This window comes from Varanus komodoensis, unplaced genomic scaffold (genome assembly GCF_004798865.1).
Source record: "Varanus komodoensis strain SLA01 unplaced genomic scaffold, ASM479886v1 scaffold13_3, whole genome shotgun sequence".
NCBI lineage: Eukaryota > Metazoa > Chordata > Lepidosauria > Squamata > Varanidae > Varanus > Varanus komodoensis.
Window position 1 is genome coordinate 16,109,635 of NW_025335409.1, and position 26,842 is coordinate 16,136,476.

At 43.8% G+C, this 26,842-nt stretch overlaps 1 protein-coding gene across 1 annotated transcript in view; it reads left to right on the forward strand.

Moving 5' to 3' along the window:
* ELAPOR2 (endosome-lysosome associated apoptosis and autophagy regulator family member 2) overlaps window positions 1-26,842 on the forward strand; it is a 100,500-nt gene that overhangs the window by 62,770 nt on the left and 10,888 nt on the right. Inside the window, exons 7-17 of the mRNA XM_044423500.1 lie at window positions 2,284-2,436; window positions 4,633-4,721; window positions 8,927-9,107; window positions 10,220-10,348; window positions 10,434-10,524; window positions 11,118-11,220; window positions 12,491-12,628; window positions 13,938-14,201; window positions 15,423-15,596; window positions 17,126-17,315; window positions 21,537-21,633. Coding sequence (XP_044279435.1) covers window positions 2,284-2,436; window positions 4,633-4,721; window positions 8,927-9,107; window positions 10,220-10,348; window positions 10,434-10,524; window positions 11,118-11,220; window positions 12,491-12,628; window positions 13,938-14,201; window positions 15,423-15,596; window positions 17,126-17,315; window positions 21,537-21,633 — 1,609 coding nt within the window. The remainder of the gene's footprint in view (window positions 1-2,283; window positions 2,437-4,632; window positions 4,722-8,926; window positions 9,108-10,219; window positions 10,349-10,433; window positions 10,525-11,117; window positions 11,221-12,490; window positions 12,629-13,937; window positions 14,202-15,422; window positions 15,597-17,125; window positions 17,316-21,536; window positions 21,634-26,842) is intronic.

The following is a 26,842-nucleotide window of genomic DNA, read 5'->3' on the forward strand; positions in this document are numbered from 1 at the left end:
ACACACAGACATATCTAACCAATTTTTTAAAAAAAATCAAGACTTGATTAAAACCCAGTTGCAGAGAGTAGTCTCTCTCTCTCTCTCCCCCTCCCCCCCCCCGACGCACACACAGAGTGTGTGTCTGTGTGTGTCTGCATTAGTACCATTATTAGATTAACATCGTAGATTTTACCCTGTGAGAGACTATGACCGATCGCATCCAGCCTTAGCCCTTGGGTCACTGAAAACCAAACCTCACCCTACTTTTGTGCGGTGTTGGTTCACCTTCCCTGCTGTATGACCCCTCCCTGTCAGTGTCCCTAGAATGGAGACTCTGGGTGCATCTTGGCTGGGGGCTCTTAGTGCTATCTGCTTAACGGGCTTAAAGAAAAAGGTGGAAGGCCTGGGAAGAAAATGCATGTGCCTCAGAAGTGGAAGTGATGAGCTCTCTCCATCAATGTCTGTGGATGAGACAAGGCAGTGGCACCCTTTATTTATTTATTTATTTATTTATTTATTTATTTATTTATTTATTTATTTATTTATTTATTTAAAACATTTCTATGCTGCCCCCATCGCAACAAAGCCTCGGGGCGGCTCACAAAGAATACATAAATACATACATTAATAATAATAATATAACAATTAAAAATGGTTATGTACACATCTGGGTATCCTAAAGAAGCTCTTTTAAGATGCAGGCATGCAATGTGCTTGCAGCACCCTATTGGGATTCTGTATCTTCCCACTGCTCCTTCCATTGCTGATTTATATGGGTGGCAACTATTGCTGACCCTTAAATATAAGCCCACTTTGCTGTATGAAGTAGAACCATCCCTATAAGACCAACTTTGCCCCGTCTCTTTGCTGCTGCCTTCTGTGTCATGGCAGGGCATGAAAAGGCCACTGGCAGCTGAAGCCTTTGTGTGGACCCACCTGGCACTCAGAAAACTCCCCCAAGACCAAGGCTAGGCACTGTAGCCTTGGTTTTGAGCCAAGGTATAGTTGTTACTGGGTGTGCAAAAGGAAACTGAATGATATTACAGGCAGATTGAGTCTCAGTGAAACCCATTTATTATCTGCTACATGTACTGTGATGTGGCTTTATCCTTACTTATACTACCATCCTTTGTAGCAGACATTTAATTCATTCTTGCCTACCTTTTCATTTTTGTGGAATTACTTGTGTCCAGTGTATTTAATACTAGTTATTTTTTTCTTGTATAACACATACAAGAAGTTCTATAAAAGGGACACATATAACAATTAAGTACTGCATTCATTGTATATCTCTTGTGTGAAGCTTAGATGGAATCATACTGAATTATTTTACGTGTATCAGAGGTGGGCAGCTTGTTGCACTCTATGTGGTTGGACCTCCAGGTGTCGTCTCTCACTGTTGGAGATGTTGTATAATGCTGATGGGAGTCATAGAGTAAAACATCTGGACAAACAGAGGTTGTACCCTTTGCTTGTTACTGGGGAAAATGCAGTACAGGCACTTTGAATGACAGTCCAGGAAGCCATGTCCCCAAGGAGAATCCAAATATTCAGGCAATGGTGTTGATCCATATCAACAAACCAGTTCTAGCAGTTGTCGTCTCAGAGTTTTCATCTTCATTAGAAGTCAGTCTTTTGTAAAGCTCATGGGCCTTGTTGCCTATTCAAGACCAAGCCACCCCCAAAATACTTTGTATTGTGACAGGAAACAATATATTCTTGGGGGCAAAGTCTTTCTGCATCATCTCTCTGCTACTCTAAGGATGGGGGTTGAGTTCTGAAGGAACAGAGAAGTCTGAGATGGATGGCAGTTGATGTCAGCAGGGCTGTCATTGCATTCCTGCAAACTCTCACTCTGTTCCACTACTGGTTATAGTCTGCAGCACCTTCCCATGTTGCAGAGGCATTTTTAGCTCCTGTATATCATACTTCTCCACCAGGGAACCCTGCATGGATTTCAACTGCTGTAGCTCAATAGTAGAACTCCTTCTTTGTGGGCAGAAAATCCTGGATTCGATGCCACTTAAAAAGGTCAGCTGGCAGGTGATGGGAAGGATCTCTGCCTGAGCTTGAAAAGTGATCTGGTCTAGGACAGTTTCTTTTGTTCCCATGAGGCCTGAAGATAGTGACCAGGGTAACCAGGTGAGCTTCATAAATGGATATGGATTTGAACTCTGATTTTCTTAGCTGAAATTGTACACTGTCTGCTGTAACACATTAACTCCCCTGCACTGCTGCAGATCATGCCTCTTTCTGTTTCCTTATTTGGTCAATGTCTAAGTTTCTGCTTTTGTTTTACAGGTGTGGCCTATACTTCTGAATGCTTTCCCTGTAAGCCTGGCACTTTTAGCAACATGCCAGGCTCTTCCAGTTGCCAGATATGCCCTAGAAATACCTACTCAGAAAAAGGTGCTAAGGAATGCACTAGGTGTCAGGAAGAAACACATTATGCAGGTATTTATTTATTTTTAAAATGTATGCACCATGCCTATAGTGCTGTTAGGACTCTCTGAGTGGTGTATATTTCCACTGAACCCAACTGTGTTGGCACTGTGTTTGTGCCAAAGAGAAATGGAGGGCTGTATCTAATTCAAAGTTGTGCTTTAACTTCAGATGTTCCATAAACCTCTCCAAGCCAGTGGTGAATTTTGAAGTTCAGGCACTCAGCATGGCAGATCCCATAGCCATGCCCCCAGGGACTGTCCAGAATTGCAAGCAGCTAGGCTGATCCAAAACAACAAACCCCTTCTAGTGGCTTTCATTTCTGCCAGGAGCTGTAGTTTGTCAAGCTAATGGTTCTTAATGGCCCATTCAAGTCCAAACTCATCCCAAGTTGTAAAGCGCATCTTTACACATTACAACAAGGAACGATATGTTGTTGTTGAGAAAATTCATTCCCCTACCAGTTTCTGTGAGGATGACAGCTGAGCTCAGAAGGAACAGGGTGTTCTGAGGGAGTGGCAGATGATGCCCGTGACTCTGCTAATCAGAAAGTGCTGGCACTCCATCCCTGTAAGCCTTGACTCTGCTACACCTCTACTTGATGCCAATGAATCCTGCTGACACCAGTTCTGTGCAAAGGGGTATTATATGTAAGCTATGGGAAAGGTTGAAATATGCTTCAGGAATTCCCTGCTAGCCTGAATAGGACTTTGTAGGTACAGGGGCACTGTGATTTTACAATTATTTGTTTATATTTTCCCCCTAAACTCCAAAATGTTGGATGAAAGTTTCCAGTAAATGTTTAAAGGCTGTGTTGTAATTGAAGCAGTATCAAGAGCTTTTAAAGGGAATTTGCCAATCAGATTTATTGGAACCTAAAACAACAAATCAGCATTTAGGATCCTGATCAGCAAATAATTATCCTAGGGGGGCACTTTCAAAGGGGATTAAGACAGGAATGAGCCCTTTTGATCTCCCATGGATCCCACCTCCCTGCAAACTGCAGTCTGTGGTATACCCCAAGAAATGCTCTTTTAAAGAAAAACTCGTGTCTGTACCTGCTGTGAAAAACCACAAGGGTGAAATTTAACTTATTTGCAAGTTAAATGAGACTCCTTGGGCACATCGCAGTAACTGCAGGTGCCATTCTTTCCTGTCTCTCTCTTTAGAGGCTTGCCCTGATTTCATCATGGGCCACCTCATATTTTAAGGGGTGGTTGCCAAAACTTCTACCATTATAGCTACACCATATAGGGTGGGAACCCCCTGTCCCAGTGGGTCTAATTTGATCTGAACACTTCAGGTGTGTCTGTCTATCATAGATGTGAGATGACCAGCAATATTTGACTCAACCTGATTTGGCATGACTGATTTAGTGGTTGCCCACTTTTACTTGGTACTTGATTAGAGTTATTTGGAGATCTGAGGCTTCATTCTTCCCATTGACTGTTATAGAAAATCAAAGAACAATGATAATTTATTTTTCTGTTTGTGAGAATTAGTGAGATTTGCACATATGGTAGTCCCTAAGGAGACTGCATCCCCCAACCTTCTGAAATCTTTCAAAGTTTAGAAGATTGGGTGTCTTTTTGTCTTGCTTGTTTCCATTGACCTCAAAAAAAAAAAAAAAAAAAAAAAAAAAAAAAAAGGGAAGAGAGCAAAATACAAAGAACTGCTGATAATTTTTATATTCCTTGACAAAATTCAATTCGATTTGCAGGGATGGTTGCCATTTTGAAGGGGTTGATCCTGTGGAGTTCAAGATGAATATATACAGGAGCAGGAACAGATTTTACATTTGTGCAGGAGGAGACTTTCCATTTTGAGGATATCCAAAACAGGGTGTGCTCATCCCCTGTAACTGTTGTGGACCATTCCTCTGAAAATGACAGGTAGTCTAGAGTTGTGCCTAAGTAAGAAAGCTGAAAAGTTTCGGAAGGATAGATGCAGGATATAGGGAGTTTACGACAACTGAAATGTAGGTCGAGGCAATTTTTTTAAAGAAGGTTTTTACTCACCTCCTGAACATAAACAGTGCCAGTAATTACAGGCTTCCCTGTGGTAGAAGCTTCACAAACCTGAGTGATCAGTGAAAATAGATGCACTATTTAAACATGGTGATTTCCTGAGAACTTAACAGATTTTGGATCGCTCATACAATTTCCCCTAAACTCATATGTGATGTTTGTGTGTGTCTTTTGCTTTCAGATGAAGGATCAAGCCAGTGTACGGAGCGCCTTCCATGCTCAAAGAAAGACTTTTCCCAAATACACACACCATGTGACCAGGAGGGAAAGGTGAGTGATGGGCTCCTCAAGGACTCCTCCGCGTAGCAGAGTTCTTTGCAGCAGTGATGCGAAGCCTCCTTCAACCCTAGGGCTGAATTCCATTTTGAAGACACCCTTGTGGGCATGATCTAGTTGTGGGTGCAGCTGTAGATTAAAGGATCAGGTTCCAATTTTAATATGTTTTAGCCTATTTATTTATTGAAATACTTCTATACCACTGAATATATTAAAATCTCAGTGCTTAAAGCTCTTAGTGTTTGTGACTAAGCCTTTGGAGAGGCATTTCAACCTTCAGAAGGGGGCAGGGGAACACATTGAAAAAAACTAAAAACACAGAAAACCACCAAATGATCATTGGTTGAAGGAAAGGGTGTGTATCAGAGGCTAGGATATGGGCAGCAGAACAACAGACATGGGCACCAGGACGCAGGCAACCAAACCAATGTCCAAACATTAAACCTAGTCCAGTTCAACAATCCAAAGTTAAAGCCAGGAAGAACAGAGACACAAGGCAAGCATAGTCCAATAAACAATGACATAGCTGGGGCGGGCCAGAAGTTAAACCAGTGAAGCAAAGCAAGAGGAGGATATACCTGGAGACCAAAACAGGAGCAGAAACTCAGGTAACACCAGCTAGAAATCAAACAACAGGTCAGAAGACCTTCCTTACTGAGGCAGCTTCCGGAGGGAAGAGCCAGCTCTTACAGAGCTCTTCCCCATGGCTCCAAGCTGGCTCTCATGGGGGCCCTGGCAGCTGCAGTAGATTGAGGGAGTAGTCCTGCAGCTATGAGGGTTGCTATTCTGGTGCTTGGCCAGAAAATGGAGCCCTGAAGCTGCCTCAGATCCTGACAGTGTGGTGCCAAGGGAATGTCCCTGGCCTTCTGGGACACTTCTGGGGTGAATTTGGCACAAGGACCAGTGGTGTGCCTCAGCTTTACAGTGTTGTGTTGAAGTGGTTTGTACTTAGGGGGCTGTAAGCCAGACATGGGTTCCAGTTCTGGTTTTGCCATCAATTGGTCTTTGTGACCTTCAATGAAATTATTTGCTCTTGGTCATCCCTAAATTTGCCTCTTCCTGTATATGTATAATATGCTGTTCCTGGCCAGTAAAACATTTTTAAACAGAAGTGTTTGTAAAAGCAGAGCTATCTCTGACAAAAACCCTCTATTCCGCTACCCCACACCAATTAAAATCTCAAGTTGTTGGCTGTCTGTTCTTGATTTCTTTGCATGGATATGTGCAATTCATAGCAAATCCCTTTTACATTTTAATTTTTCTCACACGGTTTCTCATGCTTCCTGTGCTGCTTGTTGTGGATTTACTGCAGAAAGAAAACTACACAATTTATCCTAGGCTAGTTTCATGCCTAATATTATATGAATGTTCATATATTTGACAAATATTCTCATTCTGTTCTGGAAAGGAACTCCAGGGATTGTGTGAACAGTTAGCAATAGTTGACAGTATCTGATAGTTAATATGCGACAGAATTTAGAATGCTATCCTAAGGGCTTAGAACAGGATAGAAGAGAATAGAGGTAGAGGTGGAAGGGTCCTACCAAACCACTTCCGCTTGTGGTCCCCTTCCAACTGTAGGTCCACAACTCAGCGAAGACATGCTAGCTCAATGTATAGGTCTGCAGGCAGTTGATGTTCTATCCTATGCATTTCCAGGCAGGGTGGTAGGTATGACAGAAACAAAAACACATCCTGTTCCATCAGTCAGCTGTTTGTGGCTAGATGGATCATTGAGTTGGCTTGCCTGGAATGTGGCCAGGAATGGATCCTATGGATCCATCTTCTCTCCCCTCCATTTTCTGGCCACCTGCTGGCATGCCCTCTTCCTACTGTTCTTGCACCTCCTCTGAGATTGCAGGGGCTGGATGAGAGGTGAGCTCCTGCTCAATTTTCCTCTCGGGAGGTCATGGCAGTGTCTATGGCTTCCGGAAGGGGAATCTCCTGGCTCAGGCTCCTAGGGCTGCTCTGTCAGTTAATCTGATATCCACTTCATTTGTTCATGTAACTGATCATCACCTGGGTTCATTGAAAACTGTAACATGTGAATATGAGAAACACATGCTTGAAAGTGTATGTATCATTCTCATCAGGCTGCCACTATTGGGTTGATGGTACCCAATGTCACTACTAACATCGATGCAACAAAAAGCTAGAAGAGGATTTCTGATTAGGGCTGGGCCTGAGATGGCACATAAAGTAGGGATGGTCAAATGCATGAAGTTCAAGATAGCATGAATCCTCCAACGTAGTTTTGTTGCTCATCTTGCACTTGATTTTTGTTCTTATTTGCAGTTGCTGCTTGCTTTGCACAGAGAAGAGTTTTGAGCAACTCAAGCAGCAGTTGATTGGAATATTTGTACTAATTGCCAGAATATGCACAAATTTTCCCCATAGACTAATGCAGGGTTGATTCAGTGTACTGGAGAAATTTTTGAAAACTGAGAAAGTGTTCAATGATATATGAGCATTTCCAGCAAGACTTGTGCTTGAATTTACATTTGGGCTTTGAATAGGGCATAATTGCATGTTTTGCCAGCAAAGCCAAGATTTTCATAGAACCTTAAGAACTACAGCAACTGTTTTATGAGACAAAGCTAATGAAAAATGTCTGATGTAACTCCTCTTACACTCAGGAATGATTTTCATTGCCTTCTTGTTGCTACAATTAGATGAAATTATGTGCTGATCCACAGGCGGTGAGCCAAACCACTCATGAAAAGAATTTAAAACATACTTGGCAAGACTGCAGCAGCTTTTGTAAGCGAACCAATGGCTCATATACATGTTTGAAGTCACATGTTACTGTGCTCTGTGACGTCTTCACAACAGTCTTGTGAATTAAGAACATTTACAACTAACTCCCAAAGTAACCTCCTGTAATTGTAGATCATGGTCTAAACGAGCTGTGAAATCCAAGTTCCCTCCCCAAGGTTCCTTGGTTTTGTTTTGATTAGGTTCACAATCCCAGCCTGCAGCTTCTGCCTTTCCTATTGACTTCTCCACTTAAGTTAGGAGGGAATTAGCCAATCAAAGTACAAAATAGCTACATATAAGAAACCTCCCTGTGTTGTGTCTTAGAAAGGGACTCCAGTGGATATGAAAGTCAGAAGAATAATTGGTTATTCTGAATACATGCAAGCTCTTTTGACTTACAATAGAGCTCAGTCTAAGTAGCTAAATCCATAATGTTTTATTCATTTCTGTCGCCTTTTAAAAATAGAAGTCTCCTTCCGAAGGTTTTTATCTTGCTGTGTTCAAAGTTACAGCGTTTACTCAAGCAAATGATCTCATCAGAGTTATTGAACTAAATGGAAACCATTGAGTGGATTTCAGATTGGACTGTAAATGTTATTTCATAATTCTGCTACCCATGAATAATGGTTGAACAAGAGGACTGTGTAATCACCTCCTGTATAGATGCTGGTAAAAGCAGATCTGAAAGAATCAGCTCCTTTGAACTTTAAACTAATTATAGGTCAACTTCTCCTACAGTTAGGTAAGGTGAGATAGCTCACTTCTCATAGCAGATTTGGGATCCATTAAAGCCCAGCAAATTATCCGTGTTAAAATAAAAACATCTGCAATCTGTTGGTTAATTGCTACATGCGCTTCCTTTTCCTCCCCTGCCCTCAGAAGGCTCAGTCTCTCACTGAGTCTGCATGATGGGCAGAGTGGAGTCATGCCCACCAGCTGGCCTCCCAGTGCTCTGTCCATGGCATCCCGACTCCCTTGCCACCCAACAAGTCTGGGGCCCGTGTAAGGGACACTTACTGTAGGTTCTCTCTGTAACCTGGAATCTCGACTGTTCAGTAGGCCTCCCCACTGCAGGCATGTCCCCAACATGTGGATGGTAGAAGGGACAGTAGAGACTGTGCCAGCAGGGGCTTGTGAGGGTCATTAGGACCCTGCGCCACTCATGATTAATTCATTATTGATTAAATTAATATTTAGTAATGGCAGGAGAGTGAATGCCTTGTCATGTTCTCTTGTCTAAGCCTGCATTACTTACTGGCATGTTTTCTTTCCTCTATGGAATGCTACTTGTTTTTTCTGGAATGTATTTGGTGGCATCCCTTCTTTGCTGTTTGCCCACTGGTGCCTCCATAACAAATGTTGAACATCACTGAATACAGTTTCTTAATCTTAGGCCTGGCACAAACCTTCCTTATTCTGATTTTGTATCTTTCTAATTTCAGACTCAGCTCATGTACAAATGGGTGGAGCCTAAGATCTGTAGGGAAGATGTTTCTGAAGCCATGAAGCTGCCTCCTTCAGGAGAGAGGAAGGAGTGTCCGCCTTGTAACCCTGGTTTCTATAGCAATGGCTCATCTTTCTGCACTCCTTGTCCTCCGGGCATGTTTTCGGATGGAACCCATGGTATGAGAATAGGATCACATTAAAAACTCTAGTGGCAGTTAGATGCTTTCTGGAGCTTGAGAATCACTTTCACCCTGAATTTCGAAAGTGGGATAGAGTCATCTTTCTCCATGGTGTATGCACTCATCATGATATCATGTATCTTAAATGGAACTTGCAGGATATTGTATCACTTCTAAATTTTGCAAGACCTGTTTCACCAGAACCAACAGTGAGATCAGAGATTTACGTTTCTATAACAATACAATAGTGGTTCCTCTATCAGGCTATTTCTAGCTTTCTTTAAAACAAGCCTTATTTAACCTGGACTCATCCTTGGCTGATTTTTCTCAGAAGCAATTACTTCTCCAAATGTAGCCTATGCTTTAAAGAACTGCTTTTGTTTATTGTTTATTATTTCATTCATATGTCACGCAATAGCTAAAGCTCTCTGGGCAGTTTACAAGAGTGCAGCATGTTCTAATTTCTTCAGTACCTTGCTTCATGTTACTTGCTTCTTTTGTTTGCTCCTGTTGCTTATGCAATATAGCTGTCTTTAGTTTATATCTGTTAAAGCCAACATTATGGTGGATGTAAGAATGGGAGAGAAATTTATTCAGCCCTCTTACACCTACTGGACTTCTTTTCCATGCTCAGCTCTGAGCAGGACGCAGGCTGGATCAAGGTCAAGTCCATGAATGCTTAGGAATTCTAGCAGCTTCTTTGCACAAAGTACACAAAGCCCACAAGTCAAGTGTGTGGAAGTAGAACTCTGCTTGCATAATGGCTGTGTGGACAGTGTGTGTGCAAGCCGGCCTCGTGGACTTGCTTGGACTTATTTCCTGCTGGTTGCTCACACAATGAGGAGCATGAGATGGGCTCAAAGCATAGAGAAAGTGGACCAGAGCAGAGGGAATCCAGCAGATCCTCACATCTCCAAACCTGATTCTTCACATTGCTAGCCACATCCACATTTGAACTGTAAAGAAGGAACTCCTGTTTTTTCTGCTCTGATTCACACAGACCTTTTCAGTGCAGAGCTAGTTCTGATTATTTCCACACCTGATGAAAAGCTTCCTTTTGAGATCTGCTGATTTTATTTTTATCTTGTAATCTGCACCTATGTCTTTCAGAATGCAAGGCCTGCCCTGCTGGGACTGAACCAGCACTGGGACTGGAATATAAATGGTGGAATGTCCTTCCTCTCAACATGAAGACATCTTGTTTCAATGTTGGAAATTCAAAATGTGATGGAATGAATGGTGTGTGAGCCATTTTCACCTCCAGATTTTCTTGCTGTTGAGATGATGCATTAGCAGACTTTTAGATGGATTTCTCCTTTTTCAGGTTGGGAAGTGGCTGGTGACCACATCCGGAGTGGGGCAGGAGGCACGGATAATGATTATCTCATTGTGAATCTTCATATATCAGGATTTAAGTAAGCAGCAGTTTCTTTTCTGAATTTCTGCAGTATTCTTCATCTCTTTTCCTTATTCTACTCACCCTCCAAGTGGCTTGTTCTTAAACAATATAAGGAACACATGAACAGGGGCTGAGATTCTCAGAGCCACGTGGAATAGGTCAGCGTAGCCATATAAAGCAGCAATAAAACTCCTATTGGTGTTGGAGTGGTGTCACTGTTAACCATCCATTAGTGTGGGCTCTTCTTGTGAGATCTCAGGATATACTCAGGGTTCATGGCACAATATGCTTTTTTCTCATGTTTCCGCTGATTGTTCATGTATGGGAACTTATCCCATCCCTGATTTGGTACTTCATGGTCCATGCTGTAGGACCAACCTCACCAGGCTGAGTTCAGCCCAACTCCTGCTTATAGAAAATGCTCTGTGAACTTTTAGAATAAAACGGTAATAATGAAAGATTATGTGATAGTATAAATCTTGTTTGTTTGTCTGTTTTTAAACAGATTGCAAACTGTGTTGAGGTGGATAAATAGAACATTAGCATAATTGGCTGGCATGTTTTTTTGGAAGCACCTTGTAAATATTTCATTTCCTCTCTATTAAACAGGCCTCCAACATCAGTAACAGGGGCGACAGGCTCAGAACTTGGACGAATCACTTTTGTGTTTGAGACCATCTGTTCAGCAGATTGTGTGCTGTATTTCATGGTGGTAAGCAAGATCACAGTTGGGGCTGACAAAAAGAATATGTTTGGCATCTCTCCATGCCATTTTAGTGCTGGGTATGTGTTTTATTAAGATACAGTACTTCAGTTGTCCTTAGGCGTGAGCCAGTTTGCATAGATATGTTCTTCAGGACAAAATAGATGCTCCTTTAGTAATCTGACGCTCTTGAGCAGCTGAAAATGTGCAGAGGAAATAGATTTCCTACTGTCTAAATGCCACATTGTGACTAATTCAAGCTACACGTCCTGTGTTTTTGCCAATAGATAGCAAAATATTAATTTCAAATTTTTTCTTCTAATATCTAATCCTTTATGTATTGGCTTTCTATTCTACCCCATTAGCCAAGAAGGGTGTGTAGATCAGCACCGGGTAGCTTACCTGTAAGCCACTGTAAGAGCAATGAGTCTGGCAGGTACAAGCTATAGGTCCTTCTTTGTAGTGGCCCCTCACTTATGGAACTTTGTTCCGGTTGTTGCCCAGCAGGCCCCATCATTGTAAGCCTACAAGTGGGACCTATTCGCCTTGGCTAGAATAACTTAGGACTTTAGGTCATTGTGAATATGGTGCTATTTGGTCCTTAGTGTTAACTTTAATCTCTTTTAAATCATTGGGTTACTGTGTTTGGTGTTTTTTAAGTTCTGTTGTACAAAGCCTTGGGAGGGATTGCCTTAAAAGGCATATTTTAATCAAACAGTCCTAGGTCATACAAGGACACATTTTCGCTTTTCAATCCACAGAGAAGTACCCAAACAATATTAATACCTGAGTGTCAGCACCATGCATCTAGTTCAGTCTCTCCACTCTAGCATCTTCCTGATGTGTTGGACCACAACTCTCATAATTCTCAGTCAGCTTGACCAATGATCAGAATGGACGTTTGTGGTCTAGAAAGTACCAGGTAGTTAATCCAAGAAGTAGATGAGAAATATGTTTCCTGTTTTCTCACATCTTTTCCACTGGGCAACATCTCAGAGGACAATTTAACCAAACACCATGTTACCAGGCTTACAGACTGTCACCAGTAAGTACTGGGAATAATATAGGGAAAAGAGGGTTAGGGCAAGCTTAATTCCCCTCCTTCCGAACTGGTACAGTTGAATCAAATGCTTTTGTTAATAGGGAATCAGCTATATGATCTTTTTTGTGGCCAAAACATTGGTACTCTGGCCCTGCTAAGGGGAAGACCAACATGGTTATATTATGTGACAGCATGGTAACTAATACTGTAAGTAAATTCGATACTCTTTACTTCCAGGATATCAATAAAAAGAACACAAATGTAGTGGAATCATGGAGTGGGAGTAAGGACAAGCAATCTTATACACACATAATCTCCAAAAATGCTTCTTTTACATTTACATGGGCTTTCCAGAGAACCAATCAAGGCCAAGATGTAAGTGTTGCAAGTATTTCATTGGAAATAAACAGTTTGGAGAGGCTTTTAATGCCATGGGATAACGTTTAAGGGGTCGACATGGCACAATTGATAACATTCTCGGATTCTGCAGTCAAGGAACTAGTTGGTTAGCTCAAAACAATATGTGAAACTTACAACCCCTACCCTTATAACAGCTACTTCTGTCTTTAGGGACCATGTAAGAGTTTAACTGGCTAAACTGACAACTTTCCTTTATCTTGAAGAAGTGGAACTGAGAACATTTTGACAGCTTTGCTTTATGCACAGCTGAAATGTTTGAGCCCTTCTTTGGTGTCACACTAGCTCAGCCAATCAGTGCCAGAAGCTTCATTGCCTTGCACACAAAACCATATAGATTAGTTCTGAACATAGGAAATCTAGGCTGTGAGGTCTGGCTATCCTGGGCAACTTAGTCTCTCTTAGCCTAAATCACCCTTGATGGTTAGATGACAAGATCTATAAAGGTTTGTGTGTGTTGAAAACTGCCACAGAATGTAGTTGTTTGAAGTTACAGTTGTGTTGCAGTGAAGATGGCTGGATATCTCCCAGCTCTTTCAGCACTCTTTGACCTCTCACCTGCCAAACACCATCACCGTCCTCAATTATTTGTTCCCAACATGTCCATGTTCTAGGCAGCCTAGAGTGGGAAGAGAGAAGAAGACTGTATGCTACCCTGACCTGAACCCCTTGCAGAAAGGGCAGGGTGAAGATAAACAAACAAACAAATAACTAGTCCACTGCCTTTCCTTGGCTACAAAACCCAGCAAACTCCACTGGTCTGCATAACAGCTTCTAGGAAGTCAGCCCCCTCATTCAGCTAACGGCCACTTCCTAGCCTATTGGTGAACCTTGAGAATGATACAAGATCAATCTGTCCCCTTCCTGTCGCTCACTGCATGGGAAGGAAGAGGCAGAGAGGGAATAAAGGCGGGTGGCAAAGGTAAAAGGTGCGATGCAGCCGCTTGTGGACCTGGGCCTGACCTGCCCTCTGCAGGGTTTGGCTGGTTCACATGCTTCCCTCTCAGCTGCTTTGGAGTGCATGTATCCCTCATGCGGAAAGAGGTTCCTCACCACTGTTCTAGATCAGTGACAGCAGAATCACCCCACTGCCCTACTTAATTGCAAGAGCTGCTCGGGCTACCTTCTCTCTATTGCTGGGCTTACCATTTTGTAGTGATAATACCAAAAATGCCAAAGGTAGAGGCTGTGCCCTTGATGAAACACATTGGGTATGTCCTAACAGTAGCAGCTGTGTAATTTCCCTCCCCTGTTGCCTTGTTTACAGAGCAGGAAGCTCATCAATGACGTGGCAAAGATCTATTCGATCATTGTGACCAATGCAGTGGACGGCGTGGCCTCATCCTGCCGGGCCTGTGCTGTTGGCTCAGAACAGTCTGGCTCCTCCTGCATTCCCTGCCCTGCTGGACACTATATAGAAAAGAAAACCAACCAGTGCAAGGAGTGTCCTCCCGATACGTACCTGTCCATTCATCAAGTGTATGGCCAAGAAGCATGTATTCCATGTGGACCTGGCAGTCAAAGTACCAAGGTAGGCCAATGTCTTAAGTAGTCTTGATTTTCGTAAATGAACATCCTAACAATGGCCTGGATCTAGTCAATGGTCCATCTAGTCCAGCAATCTCTTCTCCAACAGTGGCTAAGCAAGGAGGAAGCTCACAAGCAACGCAAAAATGGGAAGAGTAAACTTGTGCTGCATGCCGCCATCATCTGGCAGTCACTCACATGCTGACACAGAATATGGAGTTTAATTGTCGAAGTCAGTAGACTATTTTCTGTGAATCTGCCTAATTCAGGGATTGGAGAGCTTCTTTAGACCAAGTTGCCTCTGACCAGACTCTTTATGAGCTGATTACACCAATAGGTGTGGTTGTGCCCACTGATGTCATCACTCTGCTCCACTTATTTTGCATTTCTCTGTGCTGGAAGAGTGTGGAGTCCTGTTCTGTCAGCATGGAGAAAGGGACTTAGCTGGTTCTAATAGGAACTGCTGCTCCTCCAAGCACTGGCTGAGTCCCAAGCTTTGCATGCCACTGCTCATTGTCCCCATGGGAAATAGCTCTGGGGCTTCCTTCAGGGGATGAGGCTTGGATACTAGGCCCTGTCCCCTGGCAAAATCCAAGGAGCTAGATGGGGAACCTTTGCTGCTTAGATTAGGCCTATAGATGAGAAGTTCCCCATCCATGGTCTAGTCACATGACGTTTACGGCTTTATAAAGTCAGCCTTTGTCTGTTACAGATTTTACAGCAGGGGGTGACATTTGACCAGCCCAAGACCCTGATCCAATACTGTCAAAATATTTTCTGAAATAGTCAAATAAGTCAAGCATGTGGCAGACATGTTTATTTTTTAAGTAACAAAGAAAACTATACCATACCATACCATTATAGTATTATATATATAGTACAGTATCTATTATATATTAGACTTTTATCCTGCCCCATTAGCCATGAGATTCTTTGGGCAGCTTACAATTATTTATATTTCTCTTATATTAATTTTCTATGTTCATTATAGAAAATAGCATCTTCTGGAAGAAGTATCTCCTGGTACCCTTCAAAGTGTGGCCCTACAGCATTACAAATGCAGTGGACCTGATGGTGTTCTTGAATCCTGGACACTTGTAACCACTGCCAGTGTAATGCCCATTTATGCAGATTTGCTCCCTGTTTCTTCCTAAATCTAGTTGACAACTGGATAACCTGCTGCATTCCTGCCACAATTCCCCTCCATTTTGCTTTCTTTTCTAAGGACCATTCAGCATGCTTTAGCGACTGCATGCTGTCATACTTCAAGGACAATCGGAGCCTGACTTATGATTTTAGCAACCTGAGCAGAGTAGGCTCACTAATGAATGGACCAAGCTTTACGGCAAGAGGAACAAAATTCTTCCATTTCTTCAATATCAGCCTGTGTGGAAACCAAGTGAGTGAAGGCCTTTCTAAGAGGCCTGTTCTCTTACAGCTAAGATCAAGTATCTCATACTTCAATGTCATAACCTGAGCATTCCTACTCACAGGACATAGGAGGATGCCTTGCAGTGGAGTAGGCCTTTTGTCCATCTAGCTCAGTATAGTTGGTACGGCATACTGGTAGTTGCAGGGCTATATTTCTGTCTAAATAGGATCTGAATAGCATTGTACTCTTAAGAAAGTTAAAAGGAAAAGAAGTCAACAGAAGGATGTCATTTGTGGCAGGAGCTCTGTGCCAAGAGCGAGCTATCTTTTCAGCCTAAGTGGATTGCTATGCCATTTTGTTTGTCAAATATTGTTGACAGTGTTGAAAAATGCATCTTTTTGCAGGATGGGGGACAGTTTTGCCACTATTTGAGAAATGCTGGTTTTCCTGGTGTTCTTCCACTCTCTGGCATCATCATATAGCCAAACTGGCTGGCTATGTAGCATGTGCATCATTCCATTAACAAAGTGACTCCTTTGGTGCTGACCCAGAGGTGTGGCTTCCACACTCTAGTCCCCTGATTTGTCTTCAGTGACTTGATCCTATAACCAAATCTGATTGGTTGTGTAGCACCATCTTGCTACTGAGTGATTATGGGTTTGGATGAACCACCCAAAAAGTAAAAAGCACCAGCAGTCAGGCAAAAAATCCTACTAAAGGAGCCAAAACTGGGGCACCAAACAGAATTTTAAAAGGTGATAAGTTTCACAAAATGTTTTGGGGCAATTAGTTTGTTCAACCATATTTGGAATTTTCAATTTGAAAACCAACCCTGGAGAATATTCTGTGCTGCCCCATTTATATTGCATTAAATTTCTTTTGTGTTACTGTAAAATGCTGGCCATCTGCAGGGCAGCATTTGCAAGAAGTTGTGCCATATTTGGGTAAGAGAAAGAAGTTTCACATCAGTTTATTTGGAAGACCAATGGGGCCTAAAATTTGTTTGCAGTTACACAGTCTGACACTGCCTGCTAAAGCTCTTCTTTTTCTGCCATCCACTAAAGGTATTTATTTTTATTTATTTTTTAAACAATATTTATATTCCATCCTTTACAAAACGTCCCAGGATGGCTTACAGCCATATTCTTTTCATTCCCCAAATTCCTATATTAAGCCTCCCTTAGGTAGGCCAGAATGCACTTAACTTGGAAGGCAATATTTAATGTCCTGCTAGAAAGCATCATGCCCACTTGGTGAATCTATTTTTATGCCATTTCTGAACATTAATTCTAATTAAATATGTATTTGTGTGTGTGTGTGTGTGTGTGTGCACATGTGCATGACAGACAGGAGGGGCCTGAGTGTTTGACACTTTGTAAGGTGAGCTACATTAATTTGCTTTACATTTCAGTTTATGTGGCTTATTTCCCCAGTTTGTTGGCAAATTAGCTTCGAGTTGTGGTGAGAAGCATGTAATCCCTAAATTACAAGATGTTTGGAAATCCTGCATGGAAGCCCTGTGTTTATTTCTGCTCCCTGCCCTTTAAAATTCACAGGGAGAAAAGATTGCAATTTGTGCTGACAATATAACAGATATCACACTTAAGGATATGGTAGCTGAATCTGAAGACTATTCCAACATTGTGAGGGCCTTTGTCTGCCAGTCTACAATTATACCACCTGATAGCAAGGGATTCCGAACTGCTTTGGCACTTCAGTCCAACAGCCTTGCAGACACATTTTTGGGTAAGTGCTTTGACCATAAGGAGAGGAGGAGGTTATATGGCCCAAACTATGATGCAAAAATCAGGCCAGAATCTGGATCTTTTGAGCTTGCTAGATTTGTTTCCCATGATGGGTCCTGGCCAGGAAGCCAGCTGAGCTGAGAGCAAGCCAGAAAATGTTTGGGAATGCTAGTGCTTTCTTTATGCAAAGCATGTAATTCTTTCTGCAAGATATGGAAAATACATCTTTCTGCAACGTACACAAAACCCACCAGTCACATGTGTTGAAGCAGAACTCTGTTTGAACTTGATTCCTGTTGTATCAAGCATCATGCCGATGCTTGGGGTGAGCAGTCTTGGGGAACAGAGAAAGTGGGCCTGAGTCTAGGGAGCAGAGCTGAGGAAATCTGACAGATTCCCATCCCCAAAGTGTATTCCTTACAGATTCCTAGCCTAAGCCAGTGATTACCTTTTGCAGCCTTCAGAGTTGTGTTGACATTTGAGAGAACATGGGAGGGCATGTTTGCCATGCTTTGCTTTTGTACATTGAAGGCCCAGAAGGTTTATCCATCTGTGATGAAACTTCAAAGTCTTGTGACACTTTAAAATGAAAATTTTAATGGCAGAAGCCAGAATGGGCAGTCCTCCAGATGTTTGGCCTGTAACTCACATCAGTCCTAAGCAACATATCCAATGGTGAGGGAAGTTGTAGGTCAAAGTATCTGGAGGGCCACAAGTTGTCCACAGGTCCAAATTGTAGACAATGAATTTCGTTCACCCCCAAGTCCATGTATGAACTTGCCAACTTGAGGTTAACATTTCATGCAGATGCCATGAGAAATGTGTTAGGTGGGCAACTTGTGGCCCTCCAGATACTTGGGCTACAACTTCCAGCATGCCTCCAGGCATTGTTTCAGCTACAGTAGACAGCCAGAACTCATGTTCCACTGAAATAGGGTTTTATGAGGCTGTATGATAGAATCCCAGAAGTCTGCTCCATATGATTTCAGTGAAGGAATGAGAATCAAAGGATGCAATCAAGACCAATTGGTTTGCCACACAATCCAAGAGCATATAACTGGAGTAGACAGTGTGCAACCCATGCACACCAGTGTACATCTCTCTTGAGGTCCACCAAAGTGCCCCACCCTTTCCACTTTTCCTAACAAAGATTCTTACTGGCAGCTGAGATCATTTCAGAGTGAGTGGGGGCCTGTAGATGCTTCCATCTTCTCTTGACATGGTCACCTGTCAGACAGACTGTGGGGCAGGGACAGGTCAAAGGCATTATAAGGAAGCAAAAATGGCAGGTGGCTGAAGGCCATTGCTTTCTTCTGCAATGTACCCATTTGGTGGTGGAGCACAAGGCAGAAGAATCAGAGAGTTTGCCAAATTGCCTACTGTCCAAAAAAGGTTGACTACCCTGGCATGGGGTACCAGATTTTGGGGTGCTAGTGAGACTGAGAGAACTGGTTGCACCAGGTATCATAAACATTGTGGGCTTGATATCCAGGGTTTTGACAAAAGAATCCAGCTGGGGATGATAAAACAAAGAGTGGATATTTGCTTTGAGCACAGCAGACAGTAGAACTGGGATGTACTCAAATCCATTCACCCCAACACTTCTCAGCAATTGCAGTGCTTGTAGGTGAGAAGTGTCTACCTTCACTTAGCACCAATTTCAAGTAACCCCCTGGAGGGACAGAGCTCCTTGCTTGCTTTTTTCCCCTATGTATTGCTATCCCCAAGTTAATCATGAGGTACAGTGGTGCCTCGGCTCACAAACATCTTGGTTCACAACCAAATCAGGCCATGAACAAAAATTTTGTGAACATTTTGACTTGGATCGTGAACTCCGCATTGGGTGGCAACCAAGATCACGACCATCTCCCTCCCCCACCCAGTGGGGAGATGGCCATGATTGCAGTTTCTGTTTGTGCAGGGAAGACATGAGTGATCACGGTTGCGCTCCTGCAGGAAAGACGGGCACAATCTCGGCCATCTCCCCTCCCCAACCAGCACGATCGCAGCCATCTCCCCACCCCCAAGTGGGGAGGTGGCCACGATCGCAATCGCATTTGTGCAGGGAAGACATAGAGGAGCTGACGACAGAAGAACTTGCTGAACTCCAGAGTGAGCAGCAGAAGGCACTTGCTGAGGAGGATTCCACTGAGGAAGAGGAAGACAGCGAGGAGGTTAGCAGTGATGTGATACAATCCAATATGAAAAAATGGAGTGAGTGCCAGGATGTCTCTGTGAAGCTCCACCCCAGCATAACTGTAATGAACAGAGTGTTGAATCTGACGAACGATAACGTGGTCTCTCATTTCTGGAGGGTTATGCAGCTCAGGAAAAAACAAGTGACTATAGACAGATTTGTCACCAACATTGACCCTGCAGCTAAGAGACAAAGAAGAGAGGAAACCCCTGAAAGAGATCTTCCCAATGTCCTTATGGAGGGGGACTCTCCTCAAAACAATAATCTGCCCCCCCCCACACCTAGGTTAGTGTTATCCACAGTATTGTACAGTACTCTGTTACTTTGTTGTTCTTTGTCACTTTGTTTCAAAATTTCTGATAAAAAAAAAAGAGTTACAGAATGGATCAACCTTATTTACACTGAACATTATGGGGAAATTTGACTTGGCTTGTGACCAAAAATTGGCTCACAACCACATTCGGAGGGGCCAGAACGGATTGACCTTATTTACATTGAATCTTATGGGGAAATTTGACTTGGGTCACAACCAGTTTGGGTCACAACCAGAGTCGTGGAACAGATTAAGTTCGTGAACCAAGGTACCACTGTATTTAGCTTGGTGCTATGCGATGTAGCATTTTTTCCTCTCTTGCTGCCTACATGACCAGATGCAAAGGGTGTCATGACAAGATTGCTAACGAAGTCCTTTCCAGTCAGCTGGAGATGCAAGCTCTTCAAGCTCAACTTAATGTTCACTGCCCAGCTGAATTCCTTATAGTGACAGGAGCACATCATGCCAAACATGAGTGAAATCTCTTTTCTGCTGTACTGCTAACACTCCGCTGCTTAAAATTGGTCCCCCTGGAACCATCTATTAAAACTTCAATGCATTAGTTGGTTGCCTAGATGAACATTAAAGTGAGCATCTCTTTTCATAAGCCCCATGCTGAAGCTCACTTGGGGACAAAACAGACATTCCCAGAAATCTGCATCTAACAGGGGCTTAAAAATACTCTATTATTATAACATTATTATTATTATAACATTTCTATGCCGCCCCTTGCCGAAACCTCGGGGCGGCTTACAACATGATAAAATACATTGAAATACAATAGTACATAATAAATTACCATTAAATATAACAATACAAAAATACATTGATTTACAAATACAAAATTAAAATTATCAGTATAAAATAAAAGTATAGGAGGAGAAAGAGAAGGAAGAATAATAATAATAATAATAATCATCTAACAGGGGCTTAAAAATACTCTAGAGTATGTGCAAACCCCCGATTCTAAAAGCCCCCTTCCATTTTGCTGAGGTCCTGTCCAAACGAGGAGCCTTACACCCTCCTTTGAGTAAAAGTGGGGACGTACAGGAAAGATGTAGATGCTCAGCGCAGATTTAAATGAAGTCCACAGTGCCCTGGTGCATAGTGAATAACACTGCTCTTACAATGTATATTTCATTCTTGCTTTTAAATATTTAGTTGCACTTCAGTCTCACAAGCTTTTCTTTCTTTTTACTTTTAATAAATCTAAATATGAAAAGGACAACAAACAGTTTTGTGAATAGCATTTGAGTACCAGGAACTGTGTCTAGTTCTGAAACAACTTTGCCTCAGACACTGGATCAATTTCATGGTAACAAAGTAAATATTGCAGCGTGACAGCATTTTGTGTATTAAATCGTGATATATTATCATTTCCAAACAAACCCTCAGTATTTCTTGAGTGTATATTATTTTAAACTAGAGTTTTTAATATACTTCTATAAATGAGAGCAAATGTGGCATGGTAGATAAAGTAGATAAAGTGTTGGACTGGGAGAGCTGGATTCTAGTCCCCACTTGGTCACAGAGGTCACTGGGTGACCCTGTAGCAGTCACAGATTCTCAGCCCTCATCCTACCTCACAGGGTTGTTTTGGGGAGGATAAAATGGAGCTATTTAAGCTGCCTTGGATTCCTCACAAGAGGAATAAAGGAGGGATATAAATGTGATGTAGTAATAATAAATAATAACATCTGTTTCCCTTGCAGGTGCTACCTCTGAAACAACACTGGGAAATATTAATGCCAAGCCAGAAATATTTGAGCATTCAGAGAGGAAGATGCCTGATGTGCATTTCTATTACAAGTGAGTAAACTGATTAGACTCTCTCTCTCTCTCTCTCTCTCTCTCTCACACACACACACACACACAGAACTACTACAACGTAATGCTGCTATCTCTGAAATGGAGCCATATGGCACAATGGCACCACTGGAAACCTCCAACTGTTCATGCAACGTTCTTTGCTCCTAACCTGCTTCAGAAATTGATTAAAAAACTTGAAAAAAGTTGTGTGGCATCAGGTTGTGCCTGTTTGGCGGGTGGAAACAGGAGGAAAGCATTGTTCTTCTTCGTGGTCTCTGTGCATCACACATAATCAGTACTGCGCCTGCGCAGTGCCTGTTGCCAGCTAGAATACCTAAGCTGCAAAGGTTTTTGGTGGGAACTCCGCCCCCCGCCCCCCTGGTGCTATATAAGGCAGAGCGCCCGCCATTTTCCTCAGTCTTCTTTTGACCGCCAATCGCTTTGCCTTGAGCCATTACCTTGTCTTCTCGTACTTACTTGTTTGTTCTAGAATCGTTCTTACTCTTTGAATCCAAGTTCTTTTCCCTTGTTTTCCTGGTTACTTCTTTCTTCCTTACTGTTCTCTCTCTCTATATATATAAAATAATAGTTAGTATTTTTCCTCTTTTTCCTCATCTTCACTATTTCCCTTCTGATCTCGATGGCTCAGTGTGCAGTGTTTCAAAAGTGTTCGAAATGTGGGGCTAAAATGTCCCTAGCGGACCCACACGAACTCTGCCTCCTTTGTCTAGGAGAAGGACATCGCACCAACAAGTGCAGGCACTGCCTGGCCTTTACCAAACAGGCTAGGAAGAATCGAGAGAATAGGCTGAGAAAGATCCTTTGGGATCAGACCTTACTAGCCTCTGACGAGCTCGCTGCTCAGCCTATGTTGACCGGGCCTTCCATGGTAACCTCCCCTCGATCATCCGGGGGAATTGCTTCCAAGGAGACCTCCCACTCCTTGCTCAAACAAAAGGAGAAATGGAAGCATTCCAACCACGGGGATCTGTTGGTCCTGAAGAAGGTCAAAAAGGATAAGTCAGGCAAGGCTACTAAGAAACGTAGGCCCACCCTGGAACCACGAAGGGACTTGGATTCGACTGCCTTGTTGGTCCAGACAGCACCATCGGTTCCAGCAGCCTTGGCACCAACACCGAGGGAGATGATGCAGGTCACGCCACCAGGATCCCCACAGAGAGTTGAGCTCATGGACCCGATTATGTTACATCCACCCAAACCGATCGTTCATGGGTTGATGTCGGACGGAGATCCGTGATTCTCGCCCAAGGTCCTTGCCGTGCCATCAGCCGGCCCGTTCGCTGACCCTGATGCCATCCTCCCTGGAGGCTTCCAGGAGGACTACGGCGATTGAGCCCAACCCGCAGCGTCGCTCATTGGGATAATCCACCAGGTCATGGGTACCGATGCCGTACGAAGAACCGGAGGCATCGCAGCCTCAATACTGGGGACCACCCCCATACGGCTACTACATGCCAAGGGAAGATGGCCGTCGGTCCCGACAATCAAGGGCGGAGGCCCCGTCTACTTCAGTGCCAACGACTTCTCGCCATTCTCCTTCTCCGGCACATTCATCCTCAAGCCCACCTTACCCATATGACTCAGACTCTGAGGACTCAGATGACTGTTCTACATCTCCTGTGGCAGTTATTTTCACCCAGGGACCCGGGTTGCCCAAAGAGTCCTATGCCACCTTCGGTGAGCTTATGGGTCGACTGACAAGAGCCTTGGAGATCGAGGTTGAGCATCAGCCCAACGTTAATAAGGACAACTTCTATGATATTGTCCGTAAGGAACAATCATCCACAATCACCATCCTGCTGACTACAACCTTACAGGAGGCTATGGAAGATACATGGATCACTCCCGATCAACCGCAATTGACTCGCGGAGATACGAGTCCATGTATAAAGTCAGAGAGCAAGACATTCCCTTCCTGTTAAGACACCCGAAGCCCAACTCCATCGTGGTCGAATCTTCCCAGGGGTGAGACAATAGGGAGCACTTGGCCCCTAGGGATAAGGAAGGAAGGAAAATTGACCTTATGGAGAGGCGAATTTATGCGGCGATGGGTCTGGGCTTGAGAATTTCTAATTATGAGGCAATGATGGCGAGGTATCAGTATTTTCTGATGCGGCAGCTGGATGCGATTACCTCATCCATCCCAGAGCAACAACATGACCTCTCGAGAGTTTTCATTCGAGAGGCGATGCAGCTGGCGATCCAGCAGCTCACCACAGCCCGCCATCATGTCAACTGCAATTCCTGCGCTCTGGTTGGCTCAGACGCTCTCTAAAGACACACCTGGCTACGCTCATGTAACTTCCCAGAGGAGACCAAGAAAAGGATCGAGGGCATGCCATTTGATAGATCGGGCCTCTTCCACAATTGGACGGACCATAAGCTCAAGCATATCTATAATGCTCGAGCTACCGCCAGGAAGATGGAGATCCCGGGCTCGAACCGTTGTAAGCAGCAACAACAATCTCGATACCATAGATACCAACCTTACCACCGGTACCAGCCATGTCAACAATTCCCGCAGCGACAACAGCGGAACCATACGCAACCGGCGGCCCAATACCAACAGGGCTGCCGCCGCCAACCCGCTGATAAGAGGCAATGTTGATGGGCACCGCAAACCAATCCTCTCTCTCCTATACCCCTCCCCCCTCCCTGTGGGGGCCGGCTGCAAAGCCGACTCCCTCTTTGGGAGACCATCACATCTGATAGATGGGTCCTTTCTATAGTTGAATTTGGATACAGAATCGAGTTTGATGTCATTCCTCCTTCAGGTCTGATGTTATACACTGCCCCATTGGAAATTCTTAGAGCAGAAGTATCTCAGTTACTCCAGAAAGGAGCGATCCACCAAGTCTCCCACTACGACGGACCTTGCGGTTTCTACTTGAGATATTTCACGGTACTGAAGAGAGATGGTGGCTCATGCCCCATACTTGATTTAAGGGGCATCAGTGCCTTTATTACGACTAAGATAATAATTCCATATGACCACCTTACAAAATATCCTTCCCCTGCTAGAGAGAGATTGGTTCGCGTCCATTGACCTGAAGGATGCCTATTTCCATATTGACATCCGCCCGTTTTATAGGAGATTCCTCTGGTTTACAGTCAGTTCTGACATTTTTGAATATAATGTGCTCCCTTTTGGACTTGCTACAGCCCCCTGGGTATTTACAAAGTGTATGGCTCCGATTTGTGCTCACCTTTGCCAACGAGGTATTCAAATTTATCCATATTCGGACGATTGGCTTATCGTCTCATCCTCTCAGGACCGACTCATTACAGATGTTCACATTTACATGCACTCTTTTAGAGGACTTGGGTCTCCTTATTAATACCAAAAAATCCTGTCTCACTCCTTCACAGGTCATCGAGTTCATAGGAGCGCAACTCAATTCGGTTCGAGCACGGGCATTTTTGCCATGGACCCGTATGGACAGACTCTGCTCTGTAGCTCATTGGATCCAGAGAAGCGGGCAAATGCAGGCACTGCTCATACAAAAACTGTTAGGCCATATGGCATCAACTATCGTAGTAGTTCTGAATGCCAGACTACAAATGCGGCCACTCCAGTTGTGGTTCAATGCGGTTTTCCAGCCCCTCCGCAATTCCCCAAGATGGCTTCTTCTTTCTCCCGCTTCAGTTCGCCAAACACTGACTTGGTGGATGAACCCGGACAATCTTACAGTCGGTGTTCCATTTCACCAGCGACAGCCCTCCATCTCGCTCCACACCAATGCATCTCTCACGGGATGGGGAGCACACTGTTCCAACCTACGAACACAGGGCACCTGGCAAGCACACGAGAGGCTCAATCACATCAACTTTCTCAAGCTGCTGGCAGTTTTCAAAGCAATATGATCTTTCGAACCTGCATTATGGAACCGTTCAGTACAGGTAGCATCTGACAACACGGTTACTGTTTTTTACCTGAACAAACAGGGTGGTACAAAATCAGTACCATTGGCTCAGCTATCCATGCAGATTTGGGACTGGTGCATCCCCAGAGGGATTTCAATAACGGCAATCCATCTGGTGGGAATACACAACCAAGAAGCGGACACCTTGAGCAGGAAAATGTCGTTGACCCACGAGTGGGAATTGGACAATCAAGTTTGCGGAGACTTGTTTACCCGGTGGGGTACCCCGACTCTGGACCTGTTCGTGACAGCATCGAATTCAAAGTGCGTGACCTACTGCTCCAGGGCAGGAATGGGTCCGAACTCACTAGGGGACACCTTAATGGTGAGTTGGTCGGATTCATCCCTATACGCCTTTCCACTGACCCCGTTGATCACCTGTACTCTGGAGAAGGCTGCCCGGGACCAAGCACCGCTGATCCTCATTACACCGTGGTGGCCCTGCCAACCCTGGTTCTTGACCGTGCTCAGACTATCAAGACACACATTCTTCTGTCTGCCACAAATCCCTCACCTGATCACGCAAGGGAGGGGATGATTCTTCACCTCGATCTCAACACTCTCAAACTCACAGCGTGGCTCCTGCACTAGTTGTCTCCACCGATCCTGACAGGTTCCAACAAAATTCCTCGGTCCTGGCGCAAGAATGTCAGTCGGTATCGAGAGAACTCACCCGACTATCCTCCGAAGCTACGTCAGAGCGGCAGGAAATTGATTTTATCCTACAGTCTGCTCTTTGACTGTCCACTCGCTGGTCATATGAGGCGAAATGGAAACGTTTCACCACGTTTGCGGGAGCTAACCGTTTTACTCTGGAATCAGCTTCCATTGATAATATCCTTTCCTTCTTGCTTTTGTTGCATCAGTCGGGACTTAAACCTACTTCCATCAAGGTCTATATTACAGCCATATCGCATTTCCGTGGCCCTCTCTTGGGCTCATCTGTGTTTTCCCATGCACTCATCCAGCACTTCCTTAAGGGACTACAAAATCTCCATCCTCTGATCCGTCCATCGGTACCGACTTGGAGTTTATCTGTAGTTCTCCATGTGCTCACCAAGGCTCTTTTTGAACCCCTCACAACGATGGAGTTAAGGCTGCTATCTTGGAAAGTAGCCTTTTTTGTTGCCATAACTTCAGCGAGAAGGGCAAGCAAACTTTCTGCCCTATGTGTGGATCCACCATACCTCAATTTCCACAAGGAAAAAGTAGTTCTATGAACTGATCTGGCGTTCCTCCCCAAGGTGGCCACACCATTCCACGTT